Genomic DNA, 27543 nt, shown 5'->3' on the forward strand with positions numbered 1-27543 from the left:
GGAACCTCTTGCCCTGCAAATACCCCCCCCTTTATTGCTGAGCGCAATTCAGTAATTTATTTCTGACATTTAAAACCACTCAATTTTTAAAGTTTAGGATCCAGCTATCAAAGGGACTACTTGTGTCGATAAAAATACGAGAAGTTATTAAGTTCTACAGGAAAGCTTTTCAAGGAAACTGCCCAGGAGAATGTTTTTCTACCTGGATAGTTTCCAGATGTGGGGACTTCAACTCCCAGAATTCTCAACAATAGGAAATTCTAGGAGCTGGAAATTACATATCAGGTGGTTTGCCCAGTAGAGAAACTCTATCCTTGGGCTACGTACCACAACTGGAAAATCTGGATAACCTATACGTGACCATAAAATGTTAAAAATTCTGATATCCCTTTGCTACCATCCATTGGTATTCCAGAATTTTGGAAACCAAATATAGTAGCCCTAATATTAGCACTAGCAGAATTTACCGAGGAAAGAACTTTTTCCCGCAAAATGTATCTCCTTCAGAGTTGTAATTGCCTATGTGCTCAGAATTCATATCACAAGTTTTCATATAACTTGGACTTTTAAATTATCTTGAGTGTTTTATTGCTGCTTTTATGAATTTATGATGGCCATGAATTTATAAATCACCATGTTTATAATGCATTTGTTATTTTATTTTTAGGTCTACATGCTGCCCTCCAACAAAGGTATTATTAGATGGTGCACATAATGTTCCTTCTTTGGCATTTCCCCCATAAAGCTTGTAATATTCACTGGATTGAGAATGAATGGCTGGTCCAAAATTACTCAGTTCAATCACTAACTTGGTTCTCCTCTTAGTTAGGAAGATTAAACATAGTTGGTAATGATAAAGGGCAGATGAACAATATAGAATACATGGGGAAACCACAGATTATCACAGTTTCAGAAGACAGGTTGTTGCATTGACTGTGAATTTCCCCTCCTTTTTCATTTAATGAAAAATAAACGCATTCACAAAATTTCAGACATCAGCCTGGTTGCCTACAAATGCTGGCAGCTTTGTAATCAGAAATGCAAAATACAAAGACAGTTCGGGCGCTTCAGTGCCCCTCCAAATATTTCTCTCGTAACTTTTAATCAACATGGTCTCAGTTCTCACACTATTGAGTTGAGTTGGTTGAGTTTCCATCCAACAGACCTCAAGGGCTTCATGCTGGGAAGCAAGGAGATCAAATTCATTCTTTAAAAGATATCTGACAGCTGATTTTCACATCAAATGAGTCTGCCCCATTTCTGGAATTTTACAGAAAGTCTAGTTGATGCCATTTTTTCTCTGTTCCTAACCACAATGATGCCAAAATGACAGAACTTGCTTTGTGACATCACAGTGCAAATTCTATTCTTTCATAATTCATTGTAATGTATGCAAGCACAACACAGTGGATGCAATGTTGTGCATGTTTCATCACTCCCTACCCCACTAGCACCTATGCTGTTAGACATATTCATCAATAGACCTGTAAAACTGCTACAAAGCAGATGACTGTAAATAATGTTGTGTATACATGGTTCATTCACAAAATACTCAAAAGGTCATATAAAGCTCCATTATTAATTATATTGACTGTGGACTATGCCAAACAGGCCTTTTGCATAAGCCGCTTACCCATGGTTAATTTAAATGTGTTTAGAAAATTAAGTAATTTTCTGGGTTTGTAAGGCACATTGAATCATAACTACGTAGAATAGATTTGCATAATACACTAATCTAATGTGATTCAGCATGTTAAGCAACAGAATCTCAGAGTTACAATAAAGCTTTAAAACCAAATAAAATAAAAATTACACCACTGAGCTTAGGCCTGGTTGAGGATAGGATTTAATGCTGGTTGCAACGAACTAGAAAAAAATAGTATATTTTCTATCACTTCGTCAAAATTTAATCAAATCAATGGGCTCATAGAAATGATATTTTATACATACATACATACATACATACATACATACATACATACATACATACATACATTGACTTAGCTGCATTTTCACAAATAGCCCCTCCACACCTGATAGTAATTAATGTTTTTGACAAATACTCAAGATAAATAGACAATACTATTTCATGCATGTTCTACCAATGGAGGGATTGGTACCAGTGACTTCCTGGAAATTCTAGCATCATAGTCTCTGGAGAAAGCCCAGATGCAAAAACAAAATAATTATACCCACTGAAAGGGGACTTTGATACTGTGGTACAGAGACCAAAAATATGATCTTTCTCAGTGAAAAAATCATGCAAGGTATGAAGGACCGGGAGAATTAAGGGGATTTTAGTTAAGTAATCCAATGGAAAATCCCAAAAACAGACAGCAGAAACCAAAGGCAACTTCTGTTGGTGTTTAAGTATTACTGATTCATGGGTAACATTTGCTCAGCTCATTCTTAAGTGATTCTCTGCTCTGGTCTATCATACTGTATGTTGTTCCCACCCATTCAACTTTCAGCATCCAGGAAGTAGCTGCCCTAATATTATTATTTTAAATAGCCTTGCAACATCTTATAGCAGTCATTCCCTTTCCTGACTCTAGTTGTGGCTGCCTCTGGGGAAACAAGTACATTAAGCTGAAATACACTCAGGCCACTATGCATAAAAACAGTTTCCCTGACATTGTTTTATTGTTGTTGTTATTTTACAATCAGAAAAAGAGAAAGTAAAACCTGCAGCAATCATTAACCCATTTCCTAGAGTAGCCTGAGTTTCTCAGCAGGAGGGGGAAAGAGTCCCTACCACTCCACCCACAGAGCTTACTGTCAACTGAGACTGGAGTGGGAATTGAATGGTTTGGGTTCTCCCTGGTAGTTCTAACAGTGTTGTGGTGGGCGCAAATCGGGGAATTTTTTTTTTCTAAAGGAATTCAAGTTTTTAAAAATTGCACAATACAGGAGCGCATTTGGAAGAGGGGTGGAATCAGCTGGCAGGCTTCCAGTTCTGCAAATCTACTGGAACGATTTAATCAGTAGGCTACCGGGGGTGGGTGGAGGGTGGGAGAGAGAATATTGTGGTTGAACTTGGTTCCAGTCAGTGGAACAGGAACAAAATCTATCAATTTGGCTAACGTTTGCACCTTTCGGCCGAATGGATGAAGGGTATTTAAAAACCAGGCAGCCTAAGTACCATTTAAATACAAGCCAACATAATTAAATTGCAGGCATTACATAGAAGAAACCATCTTTGTAATGCAGGTCACTGGAAAGGTTATATTTAGGGCAATGCAGATTTGGTGGAAAACAATAATTCACCAGGATAAAGCAGGGCAAAGATTTGTGTATGTATATATCCATCAGGCTATTTCCTTCAAACTATATTACAGTGCAGAAAAGAAGTCCATAGTAATAAGTAATAAGCCAAAGAAATTAAAGGTGTGAGATAAGGTAACAAAAATGGTTAAATTTAATGTATACCATACCATCCCATTTCGTTCTCAAATCATCCTTGTTTATTTGTGTATACCTTGACTTTTCTTCTTTAAACTTACCTCATTTTGAAAATCTAACAAATACTGCCAAACTTAGCTTCTTTTCCAAGAATCCATTCTCTTCAGCTTAAAATGGCAGACTATGTTCTCCTTCCTCTGCTGAAGCCACACAATGCTTTTATGAGGGTTACATTGTAGTGTGTTTATTATTATAAACCATTGCATTTCACTTGTTTTTTTAAAAAAATATAATAGGCTTTATGGCAGTCCATTCATAAGTACAGGTTGCAAGTCAGATGTTCTTAACCCAGGCATTGTCTATACTCCTCTACCAACTTTCATGCATTTATACATTTCATAATAACCTGCTGAACAGCAAAAAAATTGTTCTTCATTCCAAGGAATGCTGTTAAAATAGACTGTGTGTACAACAAAATAAATCCGGCATATCTAGTATTTAAGATCTGGATTTGTGGAGAGTTATTGCCTGCTTGCTGGCTAATTAATGTACTTCCATGTTCACATGCGCAAAGCCTTTGCACGTCCTCATCTTCTCTCCACAACCACTCAGGTTTCCCATATGCAAAATACAGCCTACAGCCAGGATAATGCAATGGTCAGAATGCAGCATTACAGGAAAAATCTGCCCACAAATTTCTATCTGGAGTTCAATCCTGACTGGGCTCAAGGTTGACTCGGACTTCCATTCTTCTGAGGTCAGTAAAATGAGGACCCAGATTGTTGGCAGCAATATGCTGATTCTGTAAACTACTTAGAGAGTGCTGTAAAGTACTATGGAGTGGTATATAAGTCTAAGTTTTATTGCTATAGCTGTGCTCTCTCATACATAATCCATGTAGACATTATTGTATCCAAAGTTTGGCCCCATAGAAATGTATTATATAAATTACATTAAATGTTCAAATTGGTTGCCATTTTCTTATAATCATTTATGTGATGCATGACTTTTTAACATTCTTATTAGTAACATTTTCTCCGGTGGGGGGGATGGACATATTGCGACTAGCCTATGGGTTCTGACTTTTAGTATACCCTGTGAACCACATTTATCCAAGTTAGTCTATAATACCAGGACCCTTTCCCCAAGAATTGCTAGTAGGAACTATCTTTATTTTCATCCATTTCCAGCATCGACTTAAATTCCTTTTTCTATTTACTGCAACAGAATAGCAACTCAATGGTTCTGAGAAATTAGTAAAGCAACATTGTATGGTTTGCAACTGAAGAGAAGGGGCTTTAACAGTTAACCATACCCAATTTAACTTACTCTTTAATAAGTTAATCTTCTTCACATGACTCTCTGTGTTTCTCAGCCTTGGAGGCTTAAGATGTGTAGATTTCCACTCACAGAATTTTCCAGCCAGCAGGTTGAGAAACACTATTGTAACTTCTAGGATGGACCATGAAAAAAGAATAAGTCCATTTGGCATTCAAATGATTTGGGCCCACCGAACCTGAATGCCAAGAATTAACATGGGAGAAAAATGCCTATAATATTAATTAGGGATGGCTCCAATAGACGAAAATACCTGTAGCTCAGGGATGAACTAGGGAGTTCTTGGTGTTCTCTGAGCTTGGGTGTTTGCTTGCAGATGTTTTGTTACCCAAATAAGCATCAACATGAGGTGGGCTAGCGTGGGGTAGCTCCATTTATACAGAGTAGCTTGCCTTGCCAAGGTGTGATTTTCTCGATAGTTCTCATTCCCAGAGCATGGATTACCTACCACCAGCAAAAAATCAAGCAGAAAGTAATAACCTAATCAATACAAACAAGGAACAAGCTTCACACTGATTCGCATTGTTAGTGTTACCTAATTGGGTGGTGAAATATCTGTAAGCAAACAACTAAGCTCAGAAAGCACCAAGGACTCCATCATTGGGGATAGTTTTGAGCACACGTGAGCAATTAGAAGACTTGTAGAGAAAGTGACAGAAAGGATAGAAAAGCAAAATATAGCAGCTGATGAGCATTTAAACATTCTTACTTCTGCAGGATAGGGATCCTGGTCAGCCTTGCCTATCTGCAAATATTATTTTAGCAGTATGACAATATTTGTAATTGTAAAGTTACTGAGTTAATCACCCGGATGGTCTTTCATTGGACAGCACAAATTACAACAGATTATGACAGATCACAAATACCATTGGTGTAGCTTTGTCTCTCAATTGCAATCATGCTTTTCAAACCTCACTTCTTTGGACCGAAAGTGCATTGTCTAGACAGTTCTGCTCTCTGCCTTGTTTTTCAAGTAAAAAATAGAATTCCTATCTTCGGACCATCAACCCACCAGAAAAGTGCACATTTACACGTGGGACCTTCTGTAGAAAATCTATAATAATCTGAGATGCAATGTACAAAATTGCATAAAATGTTTCGTATTGATTTTCAGTGCATTGAGAGAACACAAATTACAAAAAAGACTGAAATATAAAGCAGTCATTGACTCTCACCCAGTATAAGAATTAAACAAGAATTCACTTTCAAGTTTATTTAGTTTTACTTTTTAAAAAAAGATTTTCAGTGTTTTCTTTTTTTAAAAAAATACTGTTTCAGATGCTTGAACTACAGCTTAGGGCCCCCAACTCTGTTTCTTTCTCCTTAATCCCCAGAAGCTTGCAATGCTTCTATGCACCTCTTCCCCAAATAGAAAACTATTTGCGTTCCCCTGCTTCACTGGAACAGGAGGTGGAGGCGAGGGGAAGCAAGGAAAAGCACCTTGAATTAAAGAGAAGGTCCCAGTACTGCTTCAAAGCACAAAAAATATAGCAGGAAACTGTCCCATCAAATTTTGATGATGCAGTTTATGCCATGTCTGAAAATCAGATCAAATGGGAGGCATATTTCTGCCCATAACTGGCCCTGCCTAGTGACATGTTTGACTCCAACATGTAGCATGCATAAGAAAATTCCTGGAGCAGAAACTTTATTTTCCTCCCACACCTTTGGAAGTTGAATGTAGTTTCAAAAAGGGAGAAATAGTTTTCACAGGCAGCTTAAAACTCTCCACTGTGAAAGAGAAACTAACTATATTCCTAACTTTAAATTTCCCCTCTTCCAATTCAAACCCTTTTTTTTATTTTCCCAGTTCCTATAAATTCCCCACCCACCCACTGAAGTATGATTCTAAAGAATATTCAGATTAATGTTATTAATATTCATGCATTGCTGACTCTGCAGTGTGAAAAAGGAAATGCCCCCACACCCTGAAAGGCCCTTGGCCCCTTTGATATCCCATTCATGTGGTAAGAACACCTATTAATCCATGATCAGAAAGTAATAGCAGTTTCTTGGGGCTTCCCAGGTTGGTAAAATCAGGGACAGCTTGGAATATCTTAGGACCAAGTAGATGGAATGAAGGAAAGAACTCATCTCTCCCTTCCTAGGTGATGAGAGGAAAAGGGAGAAGGTGAAGTCCCACAAGGATAGGTCCAATCTCAGGTCAGAATGGGCACTGCATCTAGGATAGAAAAGAGACAGAGAGGAATGAGCAAAATGTAGTATGGAAAAAATCTGAGTCTAAACCTGAACAGGCTAAGTGAAATTCAGTTTTTTTTGACTCACACTTTGCATAAACAAATAGGGATATTCACACCAGGCCTTGGGTAGCAACTGCTTGTGTGCCTAGCTTTCTATTTTTGGATGCTTGGGTGATTTATTCAAAACTCCACACATATGAAACAAAGATGGCAGCTTGCAGCCTGTGGAATCTACCCCCGTTTTAACTAGAAAGTATTTCTTAACCGTGGCAACTTTAAGATATATGAACTTCAACTCAAGAATTCCCCAGTCAGCATGCTCAAAGTCAGAATGGGACAACTTGGTGCAGGCCAACTCACCATAATCAACTCACTGTGGGATACCTCACTATGGGACAATTCAACAATTCAAGTATTTAAAACAATTAAAAGTTATTTTAATTTTTGTCATTCGTATTTCATTTTGTCCTTCCTCTTGCACCTTTCTTTCTTTAATGATTCTGTTCCACTATTTCTTCGATATTGGTATAACTCTTGTCCTGCAGTGAGTTGTTCTGCAATGAGTTGACAAGTTGGCCGCGGTGAGTTGCCTGTGGTGAATTGGCCACATTCCCTTAGATCCGTTTAAAGTTGCCGAGGTTGAGCAACACTGAACTAGGATCTTGAATTCCATTAATCAGACCCAACTATGAAATAATTGAAGGAAGCTTGGAGAATAAGCCCCTGCTTTCCTTGAACTAGATGCTATAAGACTACCAATTTATATTATAGTCAGCATAGATCAGGAATTCTAACACAGAAGACTCAGTTGAACTCAAGGAAAAGGCCTCTTTGGCATCCATCCCCATTACAGGAATTAAATTCTGCTTTCAAAATATACACATTGAGCAAAATTCCAGCTATGGCATTTTATTTTAAATTAAGAATATTTTTCTTGCTTTTGTTATACAATAGGAAGTTAAAAACCTTTGCTCCTCTATTACAGTCATCAAGGTGTCCCCTGCAATTATAATGTAAGTTTTTCCCAGTTTAGACCTATTTTGTATATGTGGTCTTAGCTGATGAAGACAATGGAAGATGTATATTGATGATTACAAACTATTCCTGATTACCAAATACTATTCCTCCCCCCTCCAATTTTACTTGAACGAAAGAACTACTTTAAAAATCTGAGACCTTTCTTTGAGTTTTTGACTAGCATTAGCTAAAGAGCTATAGTGGCATAGTGGTTAGAATACAGTACTGCAGGTTAGTCTGGAGTTTGATCTTAAGTCAATCTGGCGTCCTGACAGGGCTCAAGATTGACTTAGCCTTCCATCCTTCTGAGATCAATAAAATGAGGACCCCAATTGTTAGGGGAAATATGTTGACTGTGTAAACTGCTTAGAGATGGTGTACAGCACTTTGAAGCAGTGTATAAGTCTAAGTACTATTGCTATTTCTAATGTATAGTAAGTCCCCAAAATAAGGATTTTTTAACTTTACCATTGTGGAAGAGACTCCTGCGCCCCAAACTTGTTCTTTTGGGACACCAGGCTATAATCTTCAAAGGGGATCTTTCAATCAAAATGTCTGCCATTTAACTTTTAAAGCAGATTGCTTGTGGCTTGCTTGCTTATTGCCTCTGTGCTTACATTCTATGTTTTAAAGAGAAATTTATAGTACAAATTAATTTAACATTCTTTAAAAAACATTCTATGGGCTGTTTCTGTTTTATAATTACATAAATCAATTTAGACATACAAATAAAGATTAAGGTGAATGCTAACTGAAAGATTTAAACCAGCTTTCCTACATCAAAAAGCTGTTCAGATGTTTCAGATTGTAAGTCATAGGCTGTCCAAGAACAAACGGAGTTTGAACTCAACACATCTGAAAGATACCAAACTGAGGAAATTAAATTTATGCTTTGTTGATTAAAAAATAGAGCTACTATGAATCTGCAATCCCTATACTTTATTTGAATTTATAGTTCTAATCAAAAGGTTTCAAAAGTAATGCAGTGCAAATTACGAAGTGGCCTGAAAATATCCGTCCTAATTTTAGCTTTATATGTTCATCTTTCACAAAGATGATCTACATCATATTGACCACATCTACACAGCCAGGCCTCTGCTAAATAAGATGTGAAAATATCTGTCCTAATTTTAGCTTTATATGTTCATCTTTCACAAAGATGATCTACAACATATTGACCACATCTGCACAGCCAGGCCTCTGCTAAATAAGATGTGACAAAACTTTTCCGGTGCAAGCAGCCCTCTCCCAGTTGATTCAAGTAAGTGAGGAAATCAATAATTAGCTCTAATTTCCTGTTTAACCCAAGCCAAATTTTAAATCATGAATTAATATCTTAGCTTGCACTAAAGTAGGCATATTGTTATCATGTTTTGTTCTGTGTCTTTGAGTAAGCGTTGACTCCTGATGGCTGCCTGGACAAGTACTTGCAATTTTTTTGGTAAGGTTTTTCAGAAGTGTTTGCCATTGTTTTATTTTGGGGGGCTAGAGAGAATGACTGGCTAGAGTCACCCAGCTAGGTGGAACTAAAACTCATAGTCTCCTGGTTTCTAGCCTAACTCTTTAACCACCACACCAAAATGGCTCTCTATGGTTAATTATAATCTTTTTTTAGTTTACTTGCACTGTAGTGGCAGGAGCAAAGGCTGTGTGTGGCAAATATCTTGTATTTCTATTGCATTAAGCTAATACATGAATAAAACTCCCTGCATTTTTTCCAGCATGCTTATTTATTCTACTTCTGCTTTTTCCAACCTTGTCATTTCTTCCCCTTGGCAGTAGGGGGCACTCATTCATCCCCGACAGTCATGCCTCTCACTGTGCCCTTCTGGCGGATCTGCAACAAAATACAGAATTTCTTATTGAATGGCTCTCTTGCAAGAATAATTTCCTAATGGGTCTGGCCCACTTCTCCTACCCTTAATTCCGCTTGTGAAGTAAGTCAAAACAATTTTGTGTTCCCTAGCAGTAATCAGGTATAACTGAATTCAAATGTATTTCCATATTTTAATCATAGATGGCTGTTTATAAATATACAACCAAACAGGCAAACATGTAGAACAATGTTTTTTAATCTTGGCAATTTGAAGATAGTTGGACTTCAACTCCCAGAATTCTCCAGCCAGCATGGAGCAAGAGGCTACCTCTCCTTTTTAATTTATTGGTATCAAAAGCACAAAATAGCAGTATTTATGGGAAATAACTGGGCCAGTTTTTAAAAATATACTGTATTTGAAAAGTTTCTGGTGGAGGGGGTCAAAATCTTTCCAACTTGAAGTAGATGATTTAAGCCCTTCACAATGTAGTATCACTAAAATCTGGTGTTTTTGTTGCTGTTACTCTTAGCCCAAAAGCTGAGAAGTAATGTTTTTAATATTAATTCCAGCAACAATATCTTGGAGAAAAAGTATAGCACACAAAAAGGATGGGAAGACATTGCATATGGATCACATATACCCCTCCCATATTACAATTATTAATGTAATCTTTTTACATCTTCTTACTGCAAAGAAAAAGTCTTTTTAAAAAAACTTTCTCATTATTTGCATTGTTTTAATAAAGCATGATTTTGAAGAAGAAAAAAGTGCTTGCTTCATGTTTAGCTAGGATGCTTCATTTTATAAAATATCCTTATATTCATCTCCTTCTATAGAAGAATAGAACGTCTTTTGTTACAGCAGAGACTTTTCTTGGGGAAAGAAAGCTACTCTGCTACCCTATCCAGTACATACTCTACTCCCAAACTGGTAACCATCCTTAGCACCTCATCAAGCTCTTTCTGCGTCTCGTCCTCCATCCGCCGGATGTCAGCCATGCTTAAATCCACCCACTTATCCAACCAGCAAAACAGCTGCCTATGGAAGTTGGTAAAGAGGCGTCTTTCTTGCTGTCAAAGGGGAAAGAGAAGCTTTTAAGAAACTGAGATGCTGAGAATACAAGGGGAATGAAAAGAAGCTTCCTAAGTCTTTAGACATCAAAGTCACAACAATAAATCTAGGTAGGTTCTTCAGACTGAAAAGCAAGACAGCAGCCACAGGTAGTCCTCAACTTACGACCAACAATTAAGCCCAAAATTTTTGTTGCTAAGCAAGACAGTTGTTGTGAGTTTTGACCCCATTTTACAACCTTCCTTGCCATATTTGTTAAGTGAATCACTGAAGTCGTTAAATGAGTAACACGGCTGTTCATGAGGATGCCCAGACACTGCAACTGTCATAAATACATGACAAGCTACTAAGGGTCTGAATGTGTATCACGGAACCATGGGAACATTGCAATGGTTGTACGTGTGAAAAGCAGTGATGTCACTTTTTTCAGCGTCGTAACTTCGAACAGTCACTAAATGAATGGGTTGTAAGTCTAGGACTACCCATAGTTACCGTATTTTCCGGACTATAAGATGCTCCAAAGTATAAGACACACCTAGCTTTTAGGGAGGAAAAGGAGAGAAAAAAAATCTGCCTCCCAACAATTTGCCTCCTTGCCTGGTCAGCTTCAGCACAGCCTGATTAGCACAAGCAGCTGATTGTCGGTTGGATTGATCTCCCGATGATCAGCTGTTTTAGGCTGCAGGGAATGCCATCGCCTATTGCCACCTGTGTGTGCCCCATTTTCGGCCTCTGCATCCCATTTTTGACCTCCATGCACCCTAATTTTGGCCTCTCAAACCCCATTTTCCGCTTGTTTTGATCCCTGCCGCCTGGAACGGGCGGAAAATGGGGCCTGCTGAAAACAGTATGCAGAGGCTGAAAATGGAGCACCTGGATGTGGCAATAGGTGATGGCGATCTATGCAGCGTGAAACAGCTGATCGTTGGGAGGCCGATCCAAACGACAATCAGCTGCTTCTGTAATCAGGCTGTGCTAAAGCTGACCAGGCTGTTTGCTGTTTGCTGCAAGGACGCAAATTGCTGGGAGGCAGAGGCCGGCAGGTGGGGATCAGCGGGTGGGCGGGGCTTCGGCAACATTCGCTGTATAAGACGCACAGACATTTCCACCCACTTTTTTTTGGGGGGGGGGAGTGTGTCTTAATACACCGAAAAATACGGTAATTCTATGCTTCTCCTGAGAAAATGGCCCGATCTACCAGATTACACTTCTCTATCTTATTATGCCATAAAAAGCAGTATCACCTGGATGTTACTGGTGGGAGAGGGGCTTTCCCCCTGAAACAGAACTTTGGATTCCACTTCTGTTCAAACCAGCAAATTTTGTCAAAGTGGAGCAAGCAACTGTCCACTTTGAACTCACCTTTTGGATAAACTTTTCCACCCTTCCCTGAAGGCCCCACCAGCGGAACTTCACAGTCACAAGTTTGTAGGCACACATGTGGGGGCAATTTTCATTATTGGCTAGTTCCCGCTAAAAGGAACAAAAAACAAATTAAAAAAAACAGGTGGGGGGAAGAGAGAGAATAAAATCAGAAGAATTACGGCAGAGCCAGGATGTGCTCCAAGCCAAAAGTGCATGTGACCTTTCATATAGCATACCCAAAGTCACACTTCTCCAAATGGATGAGCCAGAAAAACAAATGAAATGTCTAGAATACTCTACCTGACTCTGTGGTTTCTTCCCCAAACCCCAAGAACTTTCACCTTAGACTGTCTACTATTGACCTCACCCCTTTCCTAAGAGGTCTGTAGGGGGTGTGCATAAGCGCACCAATGTGCCTACCATCCCTGTCCTATTGTTTCTTTTTTATTTTTCTTATATGTATCCATTTCATGTATTCATAACTATGTTTATACTTATACCGATTATCTAATGTAAGCAATTGACAAATCAAATAAATAAATAAATAAATAAATTTCATGGATTTGGTTTGTAATTAGTTACAGGTAATCCTCGCTTAGTGACCACAATTGGGCCTGGCCACTCCATTGCTAAGTAGAAAATCACTTAATTGCAAAAGACTCTGAATGTCACTTCCCAGTTATTAAGTAAACTGCCAGTCATTGAGACATCATGTGACCAACAACCTGTGATTATATTCTGCATTCGCTCTGCTTGTCAGATGCTTGCTGTGAAGCAAATAAATGGCAAATGACAATGCTCCAAAGGTTGTAAATTCATCTCAGTTGTGAAGCTCCCAAATGGCAATCATGAGATGCTGGGATGGTCATAATTGTGAGACTTGGTCACAAAGCCAGTTTTTTTAAAAACTCTAATGGTTATTAAACAAGGCATTCAGCAAGCGAGGACTACCTGTACTATCATCTCATTGCAATCATGTATGGCAAGGGTCTTCAAACTTGACAGCTTTAAGACTTGTGGACTTCAACTCCCAGAATTCCTGAGTTAACATGATTGGAGGAGGAATTCTGGGAGTTGATCCACAAGTCTTAAAGCTGTCAAGTTTGAAGACCCCTGATGTATGGGATACTCCTTCTGACACAGGAAAGCATGCAGAGCACATGGAATTTATGGAGTAGGAAAGGAAAGAAGCCTTGGATGGGAGCATGCAGCATCATCTGAACTCAATTGCCTTTCCCATTATAGCGGGATACTGGGGAATTTTTCTAGACTTTTTCCTCTATAGCCCTTGGCTGGACCCAGCCCCATTTTAAACTCGTGCTGATTTCTCCCCCATTCCAAATTGGGCTCAGTTCTATTCAGAGTTTCCTGATGACAAACAGGTAGACTGAGTTACAAGCCACTTTATATAATTACCCATTTCCATCATTCTAATGAATTGGAAAGAATTCCTTTAAAAATTGTAATATCATTCAAGCTTGGAGAGGACATAGGTCTTCCCTGCCTCTCATGCTAGAAATTTAAAATAATGTTTCTCTTGGGTGAAACACCTGAGAGGAACCTGAGGGAGGCAGAAATAGCAGATAATAGTAAATTCAAATTTCCCACATGAATTTTTCTTATCCAGTTTGCATTTCTCAACAAATAATATACTTGGGGGAAAAAAACTTTATTCTTCCAGACAACCTTTCAAGCAAAGAAAAGCAAGATTACTTTTCTTTAAGGAGTTCGTGTTGGGCTGAGAAAGCAGTGGGTGATCTGAGACCATCAGATGTATTTTAAGGACAAGGCAATCAATCTAGATCTTCCCGCTATTAATCTGTCATCTCCATCCTGATGTTTTCCAGATGTAAGCTGGGCATGATGGGAGTTGAACAGCAGCATTTTCAGAAGGTGTCAAATTGTGGAAGGCTAGTCTAGCAAAGCAGGTGAGTTCTGTGGAATAACAACACCTCTAAAACATATGGGGCAGCTTAAGTGAGCCCAGTGTAAGTCTTATAGTTGTATGGAAAAAAGCAGGATTGATCTCCTATTTTGGATGAGAAACAACCTGATAATCATAAATACTTGGTTGGTCAAACCAAATCTGGGAGACTCTAGTGAGGTTACTTCCCATCAAACCTCTCTTGGAATTTAGAATGCCTGAAAGCTGGGGAGAGGGGGGAAGAGTTGGGAGGGAGGAGGGCAGGCAGTAAAAGATGTACTACAAAGCCAGTGTCCTTCTTTTCTTGGGATAGATATTACCTTCCAGTCAGGGCCGAGGGGACCTCTATCGGTCTTCAGAGATTTGAAAAGAGCTGGATCTTCATCTGGTTTGTAATCCTGAAAGAGAAAAGAGTTAAGAAAAGGTGGCAGCACGCAGGACAGAAATCCTAGCAAACAATGATGCGAGGAAGAATCCAGATATCTATTTTTTCCTCCATTCAGTAGATGACAAATTTTTTTTTTAAAAAATAGTCAGAACAAGTCAACACATCTCCTGCTACAATTGAGCAGAAACAACTAACTTACTGTAGTTTTTGGAGTATAAGACACTCTTTTTCCACCCCCCCAAAGTGGGTGGAAATGTCTGTGTGTCTTATACAGTGAATGTTGCCGAAATCCCACCCATCCGCCAGCCCCCACCCTTTGGCCTCTGCCTCCCAGCAATTTGCCTCCTTGCAGCAAACAGCCCGTTTCAGCTTCAGCACAGCACTGATTAGCACAAGCAGCTGATTGTTGGTTGGATCGGCCTCTCAACGACCAGCTGTTTCAGGTTGCAGGGATTGCTATCGCCTATTGCTGCACCCGTGGGCCCCATTTTCAGCCTCCACGCACCCCATTTTCAGCCTTCACATGCACCATTTTCCACCCGTTTTGATCCCCACTGCCCGGAATGGGCCAAAAATGGGGTATGTGGAGGCCAAAAATGAGCAATAGGTGGTGATCCCTGCAGCCTGAAACAGCTGATGGTCAGGAGCTAAACAGGCTGTGCTGAAGCTGACCAGGCTGTTTGCTGCAAGGAAGCAAATTGCTGGGAAGCAGAGGCAGAGGCAGATTTTTTTCCTCTCCCCAAAAGCTAGGTGCGTCTTATACTTCAGAACATCTTATGCTTCGAAAATATGGTAGCTATAGAGGAAGGTTGAAAAAAAGGCAATGTTTAACATCTAAAAGCCAGTGAAAAGCAAAAGAGACTGAGAATGATACCAGAACTTTAGCAAGCAGTTAGTGAAACTGGTATAAGTCTCATCACTGTTGCCACAAAAAATGAATTATCTGTAGCCCACAGGTGTTTTCCCAGTCCTCTTTTTATGACCCCAAATTGCCCTGCCTTTATCTCAGGTCACCCATCTTGCCAACTGTCAAGGAACAGCCCAGACAGTATCTTCTTACTTCATCTGATACTTGTGTCCGATCACCAATGTCTATGTGAACAATTTCCACATCTTTCCAAGTATCTGCATCCAGCCCATGGACCTGCAAAGGAGAAATTACAATTTCAGAAGTTTCTGACAATATCAAAGACAAATGATTCTGGAGAACTTCTGCTTATGTTTTATACATATTGTTTAGACAGTGACTGAGTTCACACCTCATAATAAGGAAGGCAACTTTTACTGGCTTTTGAGTAGGCTGCCTAGAATTGCAAAAAGAAGTGGGTGGGAATGCAGGCTAATTCTGTGGACTGCCAATTGCTGGCAGTTTGATCCTCACTGGTTCAAGGTAGACAGTCTTCCATCCTTCGGAGGTGGGTAAAATGAGGACCCAGATTGTTGGGAGCAATATGCTGACTCTGTAAACTGCTTAGAAAGGACTGTAACACACTGTGAAGCGGTATATAAGTGCTATTGCTATTGAATGTTAATTGTAATTAAAATGATTAATATAATTGCTCTCTGTTCATTAATTGAAAAATTATCATTAAATATTTTAAATGAAAAATGAATAATTCGCAGTTCCATAATTTACAGTTTGATAACAAGTTCTAGATATAGATCACCCTATGGCCGTTTATGAAGCACCAACAAATTACTTTAGTGAGTTTTTGCTCAGGTTAATGGCTATATATAGATCAGATAATCATGGTTTCAGAACATCCAACCAGTCTGAAACTATGTTTTTGCTGGCTCACTGATTATAAATATAGTATAATATGATGTATGAACAGGGTAAGTATTCATGATTTTTTTAATTCAATCATAGTTTGCTATAAGGTCTTTTTCAAGCATTTAACCAAGACATAGTTATGTAAATTAAGAGTTTTTTTTTTAAAAGGAAAAAAATTGGCATTAGCTAGGAAATTTTAAATGAACCATGGAAACTGTGCTTGTCTAAAAGACTAGTTTATATCTCTGGCTTCCTTAACAAAAGAAATATGGCTTGTGGGAATGCAGCGAGGATCTAAAATTGCTGCCAGATTTCTTTTAAAAATCTGTTGGGATCATCAGATACTCTTCTCTAACTGCCTTCCCTTAAAGAACAGGTGGGTGGCATATGGGAATGCTATCTTCTTGGAGACTTCTATCAACTTTTGGAATGTTTTGTCCAAGACTTTTTCCAATTTTTTTTCTATGACATATTGTCATTTCTATGATACATTCTATGATACCTTGCATTTTCTTGGACTTTTAAATAATTGATACTTTGAATGCTAACCTATCTAGGTTTTGTATTACTTCTTTTTGTATATTGCCCTATAGAATGTTGGGCTACTTTGTAAATCATGATAAAACATAATTCTTTTGATTTAGAGGTACTGTGTCAAGCAAGCTCTTGCCCCAGCTTCTTTGCTTTTTAAAAACATCTTTTTACTCTTAAGTGCTTTATTCCCTATTAAATGTGTCACACATTGCATGAAAATCTCAAGTTGATCCTCTGCCTAGACAACACAAGACAGTTCTGGAGAGAGAGTTTTATTTCTGGAAAACCAGACTCACTCCCTAAATAATCAAATCAGCCTTTTCCAGAACTCCCAAAGAGAAAACTGGCACGTTCCATGCCTTTAAAATTGAGTTTAACACATTCCTATTATAACAACACACAGTTCAACTGTAATTAAAGTGGATTTGCACACCATATTAAATACAAACCTGAATGCCTGGATTTGAACAATATGGCAAACCCCAAGGAAATAAAGCATAGTTTAATTTCCCATGTCACACTAAGCCAATAAGCATATAATCAGTTCAAAACCTCTCTTCTACATAATTAGCCAGGCGTGAAAATAAATGCTGATAGGGATATGTAAAGCTGAAATTCTGAACTGCAATGATTCAACTGTTCCAAAGGTTTTCTGGAAGCTAACAATACAGAATTAATCTGTGATGTTCTGAACATCCCTTAATCACTGATTAACCAGTTATATTTCTGGGTAATAAAACTTGAACCCAGCAATACAAGATCTAATTGCCTATACAAGTAGTCCTTGACATACAATTGAGCCCACAATTTCTATTGCTAAGACAGACAGATCAATGAGTTTTGCCCCATTTTACGAGCTTTCTTGCCCAAGTTGTTAAGTGAATCACTGCAATCGTTACAATTAGTAATATGGTTGTTAAGTGAATCTGGCTTCCCCATTGACTTTGCTTGTCAGAAATTTGCAAAAGGTGATCACATGATCCTGGAACATTACAACCATCATAAATACTTGCCAGTTGCCAAGCGTCCAAAGTTTGATCATATAACCAAAGGGATGCTGCAATGGTTGTAAGTCTGAAAAATGGTCAGAAGTCACTTTTTTCAGTGCCTCTATAACTTTGAATGTTCACTAAACAAATGGTTGTTAAGTCGAGGACTACTTGTATAGAACAGAGTTCGTTAGGATTAAGGCACACCAATTCTTTGCACAAACGATCTGTTAAGATTTGCATGCTTCCACTTACATTTTCTTGTTCACCTAAATCCGGTTTGTGCCATGTTTCAATTTTGACAAAGAAATCATCCTTCATGTACTCGTTCTATCAAAGAGAAGGAAAGAAGGTTACAAGAATTATTGGTGCTGACAATAGAACCTGCAAACACTTAGGCCACATAGCACTTGTCAGGGATATGTTACCTTAAAATCCCCTGACTCAATTTATACAATTATGAATTGACTGTAATGATTCAATTCATAGAACCAATAAACCCCATAGGAGGGTATTAGAGCAGGGGTCCTTTATCCCTGGTCTGTGGGCCAGATCTGGGGCCCATTGGGAACCGGTGCATGCAAGGGGCAAGGAGCACGGGAAACTCCATTTGTGCAAACAACGAGAGCGCGTATGAAACTGTCCCCTCTCCCACTCACCCTGCCGCCAGCAGTTCGCATAGCCAGAAAGGTTGGGGACAGTGGTATTAGAGGAAACAGATGTGCTCATAAGGCTAGGGACGTTTTGTGGGTGGGGAGGAATAACCAGGGAAAATACCCCCTTCTAGAGCTACTCATTTCCGAAGTCACTTACCGTAATAACTGCAGCAGATGAGGCCAAAATAAGGGAAAAAGACAAAAAGCATATTAGTGGGCAAAACAGAAAATCTTGCTAAATTACATCTTATTATTTTCCCCATTAATAAAAGTACATTAATAACGATGCATTCTAGAATCCAGCAGCCAGTAAGCAAGAGGCTACAGGCATCAGAGCCGAGAAGGTCGAAATGGCAAAATGGGGAGTGTTTTTGTGTCCAAGCATTGCATTTAATTTTGGGGGGAGGGCTCAGGGCCCACTGGTCTGAAGGATGATGCCAAGAGAACAGGCTACATAATTCAGATCCTGGATTTTCTATTTTTTTCCTGGGTTACAGGGTTTGGACACTTTTCTTTCCTTTTTAAAAAACTATGCTAAACTTTTATTATGGATTTCATGTTGCTGATTTTTTTTTTTTAGTCAAATGCATATGGAAAAAGGCCACAGGTGGCCAATCCAAGGTATTGAGAATTAGCAGGCTCGTGTTCATGTGATGCTAACAACATAGGAAGTGAATTGGAGAATACAACAGGAATGATCTCATGCCCTTCTAAATGCTCCATTGCCCTCTTTGCCAATTTTGTAGGTCTTTGGTATTTTCAGATTACATGCAGTAACAGTGACAACAATAAACTTAAACGGAGAACTGTTTGCAAATTATGCCAAGCTCCATTCACTGAACAAGCAAGGTTATGGCGAATGGGTGCTCCCTGAGTCCTCTGTCAAGACACTGTCTACTTGCCATTGGGAATGTACAGGTAGTCCTCTACAACAGTTCATTTAGTGACCATTCGAAGTTACAGTGGTACTGAAAAAAATGACTTACAATCATTTTTCACACGTATGACCATTGAAGTATCCCCATGGTCACATGATTTGCATTTGAATGCTTGACAACTGACCTCACATTTATGACGGTTGGGATATCCCAGGATCATGTAATCACCTTATGCGACCTTCTGACAAGCAAAGTCAATGGGGAAACCAGATTCACTTAGTGTTACTAATTTAACAACTGCAGTGATTCACACTTAACAGGTGTGGCAAGAAAAGTCATAAAACGAGACATGTCACTTAACTAATTTCTCGCTTAACAATATTGGGCTCAAATTTTGGGCTCAGTTGTGGTCGTGAATTGAAGACAAAATAAAATTGCCTTATTCAATGAAATATGGAAGTCTGAATGTTTATTTGAATTACACAGCTTCCATCCAAGATGGCGGCACGCGCAGACACTGCAGCTTTGAGTTGCTGGTGTTATAATGCAGTGGGCAAAAACTAGTCTATACTGGTTGTCATCCGATTTGGTCATGAACAGAAGTGTTTGCAACCTAAGATTCCACTGTATTTTTCTAACCAATGCTAGATCCTTTGTCAACAAAATTGATAAACTAGAGCTATGAATGGCAGCGAATAAGCTCATTTGTGACTGTTGTGTGATGATTATCATGAAGACCTGGCTTCATCCACTTGTACTAGATGTGTCAGTGGAACTAACTAACTGTACCACACACTGCTTCGACAGAAACGGCAATTCAGGTAAAAGCAAAGGTGGAGGACTTTGTATTTACACACATAATGACTGGGGTACTAACAGTAGAGTTACTTATACACACTGTTTTCCCGATGTGGAGTACTTGTTATTTGTCGGCCATTTTATTTACCTTAGGAGATTTCTGTTATAGTTATCACCACTGTCTATATTCCACCTGATGCAAATGTTAGCGCAGCGCTCTCTAAGTTACATGATGCCATCGAGAGGCAGCAGCAAACTTACCCCGAGGGCGCTTTTGCCGTATTTTGTGTTTTGGGGGAGCTGCACCAAGGGAGACTCATTCAATTTCATTGTACACATGTGCATTGACAATAAAGGTTTGATTTGATTCGATTTGAAAGTCCATAATTTATTTCTGCCAATACTAAAGGTGTCTCTTTTCCCCTCCTGCAGGCTTACCCGTCCGACAGTAAGGATAGGCATTCCAGGCTCTTTCGTGGACAACAAGGGACCCCTCTGGGGCAAACATCTTGATGAATCCTGGAACTTTGCTGCAAGAGAAAAAAGCAAGGGAAGCCTTCAGATCATCCAGCATCACCATCACCTGTCCATACCCAGGATGGTTCTTACCTCTGAAGGTGGTAGATCTTATGGGTGTACTGCCCCTGCTCCCCCTCATGTTGGTAGGGTTCATTTTTCAGCACCTCGATTCCTTCACCACCACCAGTGTTGTTCTTACTAGCCTCAGCCACGGAAAATAATTGTCCCACTTGATACTGTAGATGGCAAAAAGATACGGGGGGGCAGAGAGTGGTAAAATTCTGTTTTCCCTGAGGAAAAGGAAAGGCTACTTTTTGTTTGTGAGTGAAGGGCAAAGCAAGCCAGAGTATGGCTAATTCTGGACCATATTATAGGAGCCCTATGGTATCTTTATCAGTGGGGCTAAGAAGGTTGTGGAATTCCCTCAGAGCAACATTTATAACTCACCTCTTCTACGGAGCAAGGTAGTACCACCCGACTGGATTTTTTTTGTTGCAGGGGAGGAAAAGAAAGAGAAGAAAAATAGTTAGATTTTCCTAATTTTCAGTCCCTCTCACCACTACTTTTTATATAAAAAAGTGCATGAATGTACTCATACAAATACAGTTTTTAGGTAGAATAGAACCAGGAGTTTGATCCTGACAGGCTCAAGGGTTCGTCCTTCCGAAGTCAGTAAAATGAGGGCTCAGATTGTTGAGGGTAAAATGCTGACTCTGTAAACTGCTTAGAGTGTGCTATAAAACACTATGAAGGGTGATATAAGTCTAAGTTCCATTGTTATATTTTATCAACAGCTCAACTGTGATCACTGAATTATCTGAGCTACGAAGGATTCTTCACAAGTCTGCTTACCAGACCAGACAGAACAGATTAAGATTAGATTTTTATTGTTAATTTGCTTTTAGTAGATCTCACAAGAAAAAAAAAACTTTTACAGAACATGATCCTTTTTATTCTTCTGCAATAAATATTCCCATTAATCACTAGAATATTTATTCTAATCTTTCCTGCCTAAAGAGACCCGAGATAAGGACCTTTCAAATTATTTTGCTTCAACCACAGAATTTTACAGTGCATACAGATAACTACATATTTCCACCTTTTTTTTAACATTAACTCCCTTTTAACTCCCCTCCCTTCTTTGCATTAAATTGCTACATAGAAATAGTTATGTACAATTTTGATTGCTAGCACTAGAAGCCATCTGGAAACTTTTTAAAGGATGTGACTATATCCAATGGATAAAATCCATAACTATATTAAGTTACAAAGCAATTTATACTAGATCCTACAGTTCAATTGATGGAGATTATTATTGCACATTGCTTCCCATTTTAAAAAAAATGTCAAAGCAATTGTAAACATATATATGTAGGGCACAATTGGTTTCTATTAAACTCTGAACAGGAGGCTTATTTACAGAATTATCATAAACTCAGTGGGTCAGCAGTCACTTCTCTATGCTTATTAGATTTGCAAGGCCATCTCACTGCCATGTGACTTAAGGAAGAGGACAAAAACTGTTACAAATACCAAATAACGATAAAGTAACAGAAATAAGAAATTATCCCCATTTTACTTCCACATGAGCTAAGGAAACTTGTTGCCCCAAGGGGTTTTATTTAATTGTAGTAAATAATACACTGGTTTAGGGTTTTGAGAGGACAAATGACTCGATATTTGTGAACCAGAAATTGTGTGTCCTTTTGCACAGGTGCCTAAGAAGCACAACAGATCATTGAAAGGTTTGAAATTTGAAGCATGCATGTTTAAATATTTATTACGTGTGTTAAGGCCATCTGATTCAAAAAGAGAGTCTAGGCAGCCTGCAAAAAATCAAATATAGACCAAAAACAAAGTAAAAAACCTATCCAGACAAGATAGCAATAATAACATTTAGAAAATACAAGTCCACAATCAAGCCAACCCCTAACTTAGCAATCCTAATTATCAACCAGGCAAGAACAAAGTTATTACCAACTTTTTTAGTCTTTATGAACCCACAGAATAAAGGAAAAATCTCTGAATCCAATTTGAATCTTAGTGGTTTCATAACTATTTTAATTAGGATTTCTTGGACATGATCAAAAGGTGGTGATAATGCATTATTCTGGGATTTCTTTTTCAATTGTCTAACCTATCACAATATGGCGGTATTTCCTGTTGGCTCTCCCATGCACTAGCCTGAGTCATCTTAGATAGACTTTTGAGCATGAAAGCAATACAAATATATTCCTTTAATTAACTGTATTCAGAACATCTTGTTTTTTCCACAGAGAAGATCATGACAGCAGTTCCTACAATCAATATAAGATTGTAGAGTGAATGTTGAATCGTATTGTTATGTCAATTAGAGCAGGATTTCTTAATTTTTTCTCTGTCTCAGGATCCTTTCCACTTTTAAAAATGATAGGGGACATTGAAAGAGGTCCTGTTTGTATGGATGATATTTATCAATATATATTATATTAAAAATTAGAATTGACTTATTTGCTGCCACTATTGCTTCTCATAATTATTTGATGGGATTTTAATTTGTATTTTTTAACATAGGCTGGCAACAATTTAGATTTTGCAGATTCCTAAAAGGATCTACAGCAGGGTTGTCAAATTCCCAGTCCACGGGCCGGATGCGTCATGCACTGGCCATCCCCACCCGCAGTTTAGGAAAGGGGAAAAAAAGTCACGATATGTCACGTGACTATGACATGAGTTTGACACCCCTGATCTAGAGGGTCTCCTCAGGGATTCTTGAACCACATTTTGAGAAACACTGATCTAGAGGCATGCATATATACTTAACCAGAATAGAACACAACATTTCAGACTAAGATCACACATTGTTTGCTTAACCATAGTCTACTGACTAATGTACAATTTGCTGAATTCACACAAAATGCTAAACAAATGATTGTTTATAAACAATGGCTGAGTTCACACAATACTAAATCAAAACCAATACATCTAAATTAATACTCTGTGTAAATCACACTTCACTGTACATGTCTGTAAAATGAAATGTGTGATATAGCCACCCTAGCTGAGAACTGTGAAGAATATTAATTATAAAATCAGGGATCAGAAATTATGGCTCAAATCTCACTAAATTAGACTCCAACTTCTATAAACTCCCAACCAAAATAGCCAGTAACTGATTTGATGGGAAATATAATTCAACATCATCTGGAAGTCACAGGTTGCTAATTTCTATTGTAAAATACAACTGAATACATATTATTCAGAACCAAGACCATTGGGTTGAATGGGACAAACATTCCAGGACTGCAATCTTTCTAATCTAAAATCCTCTGAGATTCTATTGCTTAAGATGAAACAGAAACATAAGAGTTTCATTCTTACTATCTCAAACATTCTTATTATCTTTTCTCTTAAGATTTCCTACTATTATCTGTGCTGACATGTTAGCAAAGAAAAATATGTTGCAAACTTCCCCCTATACTGCCTAAGCATGATTTGCGGTGACACTTTACATTTGCAAATGTCTGGATTTATTCTAAGTTCCGTTAAATCTATTCCTAAAATACAGCAGTTTCTAGATTGAAAAAAGGCAGCCAAGAAACTATTGTGATACTCCCTAATGACCTCTCCTATATTTCTTACTGAAGATTAGTAAGAAATTATTGATGTTGGGAGGGTGTAATTTAGAAGAAAATATCTTCTCTGAAAACAAGGAATGAGTCAGTTCTAAGAAGCAGACAACCGGCTGTGTGGCAGTGTGTTATTCTTAGTCTCCTCAACTGGATGCCATTTGTAAGAAGGAAAGAGGCTGGAGGAATAGTGGTGCTTTCAGTAGTGGTGAGACACAAGAGGAATGATGGCTGGGAATAAAGAAGTTTTAATCCAATCCTTCAGTTAAGGCTGTTTAGAAAACAGGAAAAAAGTGCTACTTTGAACTCAAAGTAGTCAAAGAGCCTATTGTATCCAAATGTCAGATCTAAACTAAGGTTGGTAATATTTTCACAGCATCCAAAATATAACATAAAATAGTTCTGGACTATATAACCGTTAGGTGCTACGTAAAACAGTCAAATAAAAGGGGGGGAGGGCTAATCGTGTACAGCGGCTCCTGCGACCCTCAGTTACCTATCCCTCTTTTTATGAGCCCGTCCCACCTTCCCATTAACCCTTTCCCCCCTGCGCACCTCTCACCCACCCCTGCCCCTCCAGTACTTACAACTCTTTAATGAGCACCATCCCTCACACCCTTCCAGCGCCTCACACGCCCAAAGCACTGTACCTTCTCTTCCTGGTTCCCCCCCTCCCCGGCCATTGACGCCATTTCCGCCCTCACTCCAGCCGCCACTTGCCCAAACCAGCCCCTTACGACGCCATTTCCGCCCTCAACCAGGCTTCTTTTTTTTTTCCGGCAGAAGCCGCCGAAGCAATGAATGGGTTGCTGCTTTAGGGCGACGTGGATTGGGGGTGGGTCTTCCTGCCTCTTGATTGACAGGGCGGCCAATTCCGGAAAACGAATGCAACAGGCCACCTCGCAAGGAGGCCTGCGCGCAAGTGTATTGCAGGGTCATGTGAGGATTTCACCCTGAAAGACAAAAGCGGGCGAGTTCCGCTGCTGTTATGTCTAGGAAGGTAATCGCTTTTAGAAAACACTGAGCCACGCAGTACAATGTAAAAAAAGATGTTGAGACTCTAGAAAGAGTGCAGAGAAGAGCAACAAAGATGATTAGGGGACTGGAGGCTAAAACATATAAAGAAAGGTTGCTGGAACTGGGTATGCTCAGTCTGATGAAAAGAAGTTCTAGGGGTGACATGGTAGCAGTGTTCCAATATCTCAGGGGTTTCCACAAAGAAGAGGGAGTCAAGCTATTCTCCAAAGCACCTGAAGGCCATACAAGAAGCAATGGATGAAAATTAATCAAGGAGAGAAACAATCTAGAACTAAGGAGAAAATTTCTGACTGTCAGAACATTGAATCAGTGGAACAAACTTGCCTCCAGAAATTGTGGATGTTTCAACACTGGAAGTTTTTAGGAAGAGATTGGACAACCATTTTTCTGAAATGATATAGTTTTTCCTGCCTGAGAAGGGGGTTAGAATAGAAGACCTCCAGGGTACCTTCCAACTCTCCTGTTCTGTTGTCTTTGTTTTGAACTAGATCATGGTAGCCTCAAGATGTATTGAATGCTCATGTTCATTATCCCCTATTGGCTTGGTCCTACTCCCCTTTGAGCCCCAAAACAAGGCAGGGGTAATGCAAGAAATAGTGTTGTGTTCACTATTGCTTAATGTATCACTGAACATCTGTTTGGTCATTTTTGATTGTGCTTTGTTTCTTTGGCTTAGTACTTTGTGTGAACCCACCTTCAGGTGAATAAATTCTTCAGCATATTACATAAACATGAAAAATTGGTTGATTTATTAATCAGATTAAGAAAGTTGAGTGAGGGCAATCAATAACAGTTGATATATGAATCTATTCTGCTTATAATCCACTGGTTATAGTCCACAGTGGTAACCAAGGCAGTCAGTGCTGGGTGACACCCTAGTTAGAAATGGCTCTTACCTTGCCTATCTCTGCTTTATGATAATCTCAAGGATGCATGATGCTCCAACAAGCAAGCTTTGAGTGCCACACTTAAGCCTGGGGGCGCCTGTATCTCTCTAGGTCTTGGACCGTATTTCCCATCCATGGAATTTGAAATCAAATATTTGTTCTCTCTTTATTTTTTAGATCAGGAGTTTCAAACTTTTCCAAGCTATGGAATGTTTAAAAAAATATCCAAGAATCCCTGATTGAGGAGCAAGACTTATGAATGTCAGCTAAGACAGGGGTCGCCAACCTTTTGGACCTCAGGAACCACCAAACTCATAATTTTAAATCCCAGGGACCACTAACCGATTCTGTGGGCATGGGCTAATTTGTGGGTGTGGCTTGGTGGTCATGCAACTGGCTGGGCATGGCTTGTATGTAAATATTATAAATATATAAATATTGATTTTTTTTATTAAAAAAGAGCAACTTTTAACTCCTTTACTTGCTTGCTTTCCAATTTGATGCTTAGTAAGTACAGCTATATATTTTCTTTATTATTTTTTCATCCATCCCAGTTAATATCTGGTCCAATTCTTTTAATTCTTTGTTAAAACCATTTTAGCATCTTTTTCATATTGAGATTGTATATGCACTTGTGGCCACCATGCTATATCCTTCCCTTGACTACTCAGTTCTTGCTTAGTTTTTAATTCCCCCTTTTCCATTCAAAATATCTGTATATCTTATAATCTTTTCCATATTAATAACATTAGGATGTATCAACGCTTCCATTGTGGATAGCCAGACTGGTATTTTCAAATAATATTGTTCTTTAATTTTTACCCATACTGATAGTAATGCATTTCTAATATAATGTCTTTGAAAATAGCTATGTATCTTATTTTCCCCATACCATAAGAAAGCATACCAACTTAATTGAAGAGTGTACCCTGCTAAAGTTAATAGTATTTTATGCATCAAATTAATCCAGTCCTTCACCCAGGTAAGTACTGAGGCCTGATTATTAAAATTCCCAATGTGGCAACCCAAAGCCTCTTTTTTGGAATCTTGCAACATTTTCAAGCTTATTCTTGTTCTTATTTTGTTCTGTTTTCCAATGGAGACCACCATTTCTCTGCTGGACTATATATTATTTTCAATGTCAATAGCAAACTGGAAGACATACCTTCTGTGATCAATAGGCAAAAAAAAATAATCTTTGCCTGAGACTCATTTTGAAATGAGAGTTCTATGGGAGCTTAGAACTCATGCTTTGTTTATTATGAGGCTGGCTCCAGGAGCCTTCTACTCCTGGAAAGAAAATGGGGTGGTGGTGGTGGTGGTGTTTGCTTCTATATGT

General features: G+C 38.8%; 1 protein-coding gene across 1 annotated transcript; it reads right to left on the minus strand.

Annotated features, from left to right (window-relative positions):
- Window positions 1-5921: 5921 nt before the first annotated feature.
- LOC113418583 (phosphatidylinositol transfer protein beta isoform-like) lies at window positions 5922-24925 on the minus strand. The gene is made up of 12 exons (XM_026677546.2): window positions 24867-24925; window positions 21119-21149; window positions 20762-20907; window positions 20591-20682; window positions 18634-18641; window positions 18076-18150; window positions 15584-15667; window positions 14456-14533; window positions 12209-12319; window positions 10723-10845; window positions 9714-9795; window positions 5922-6922 (listed from the first exon to the last, which is right to left on the minus strand). The coding sequence occupies exons 1-11, from the start codon at window positions 24884-24886 to the stop codon at window positions 9748-9750; spliced, it is 816 nt and encodes a 271-aa protein (XP_026533331.1). The 5' UTR covers window positions 24887-24925; the 3' UTR covers window positions 5922-6922; window positions 9714-9747.
- Between the last annotated feature and the right edge of the window lie 2618 nt (window positions 24926-27543).

Source organism: Notechis scutatus, chromosome Z, assembly GCF_049901735.1.
Source record: "Notechis scutatus isolate UNSWTSFEM ecotype Mainland chromosome Z, rNotScu1.2, whole genome shotgun sequence".
Lineage (NCBI taxonomy): Eukaryota > Metazoa > Chordata > Lepidosauria > Squamata > Elapidae > Notechis > Notechis scutatus.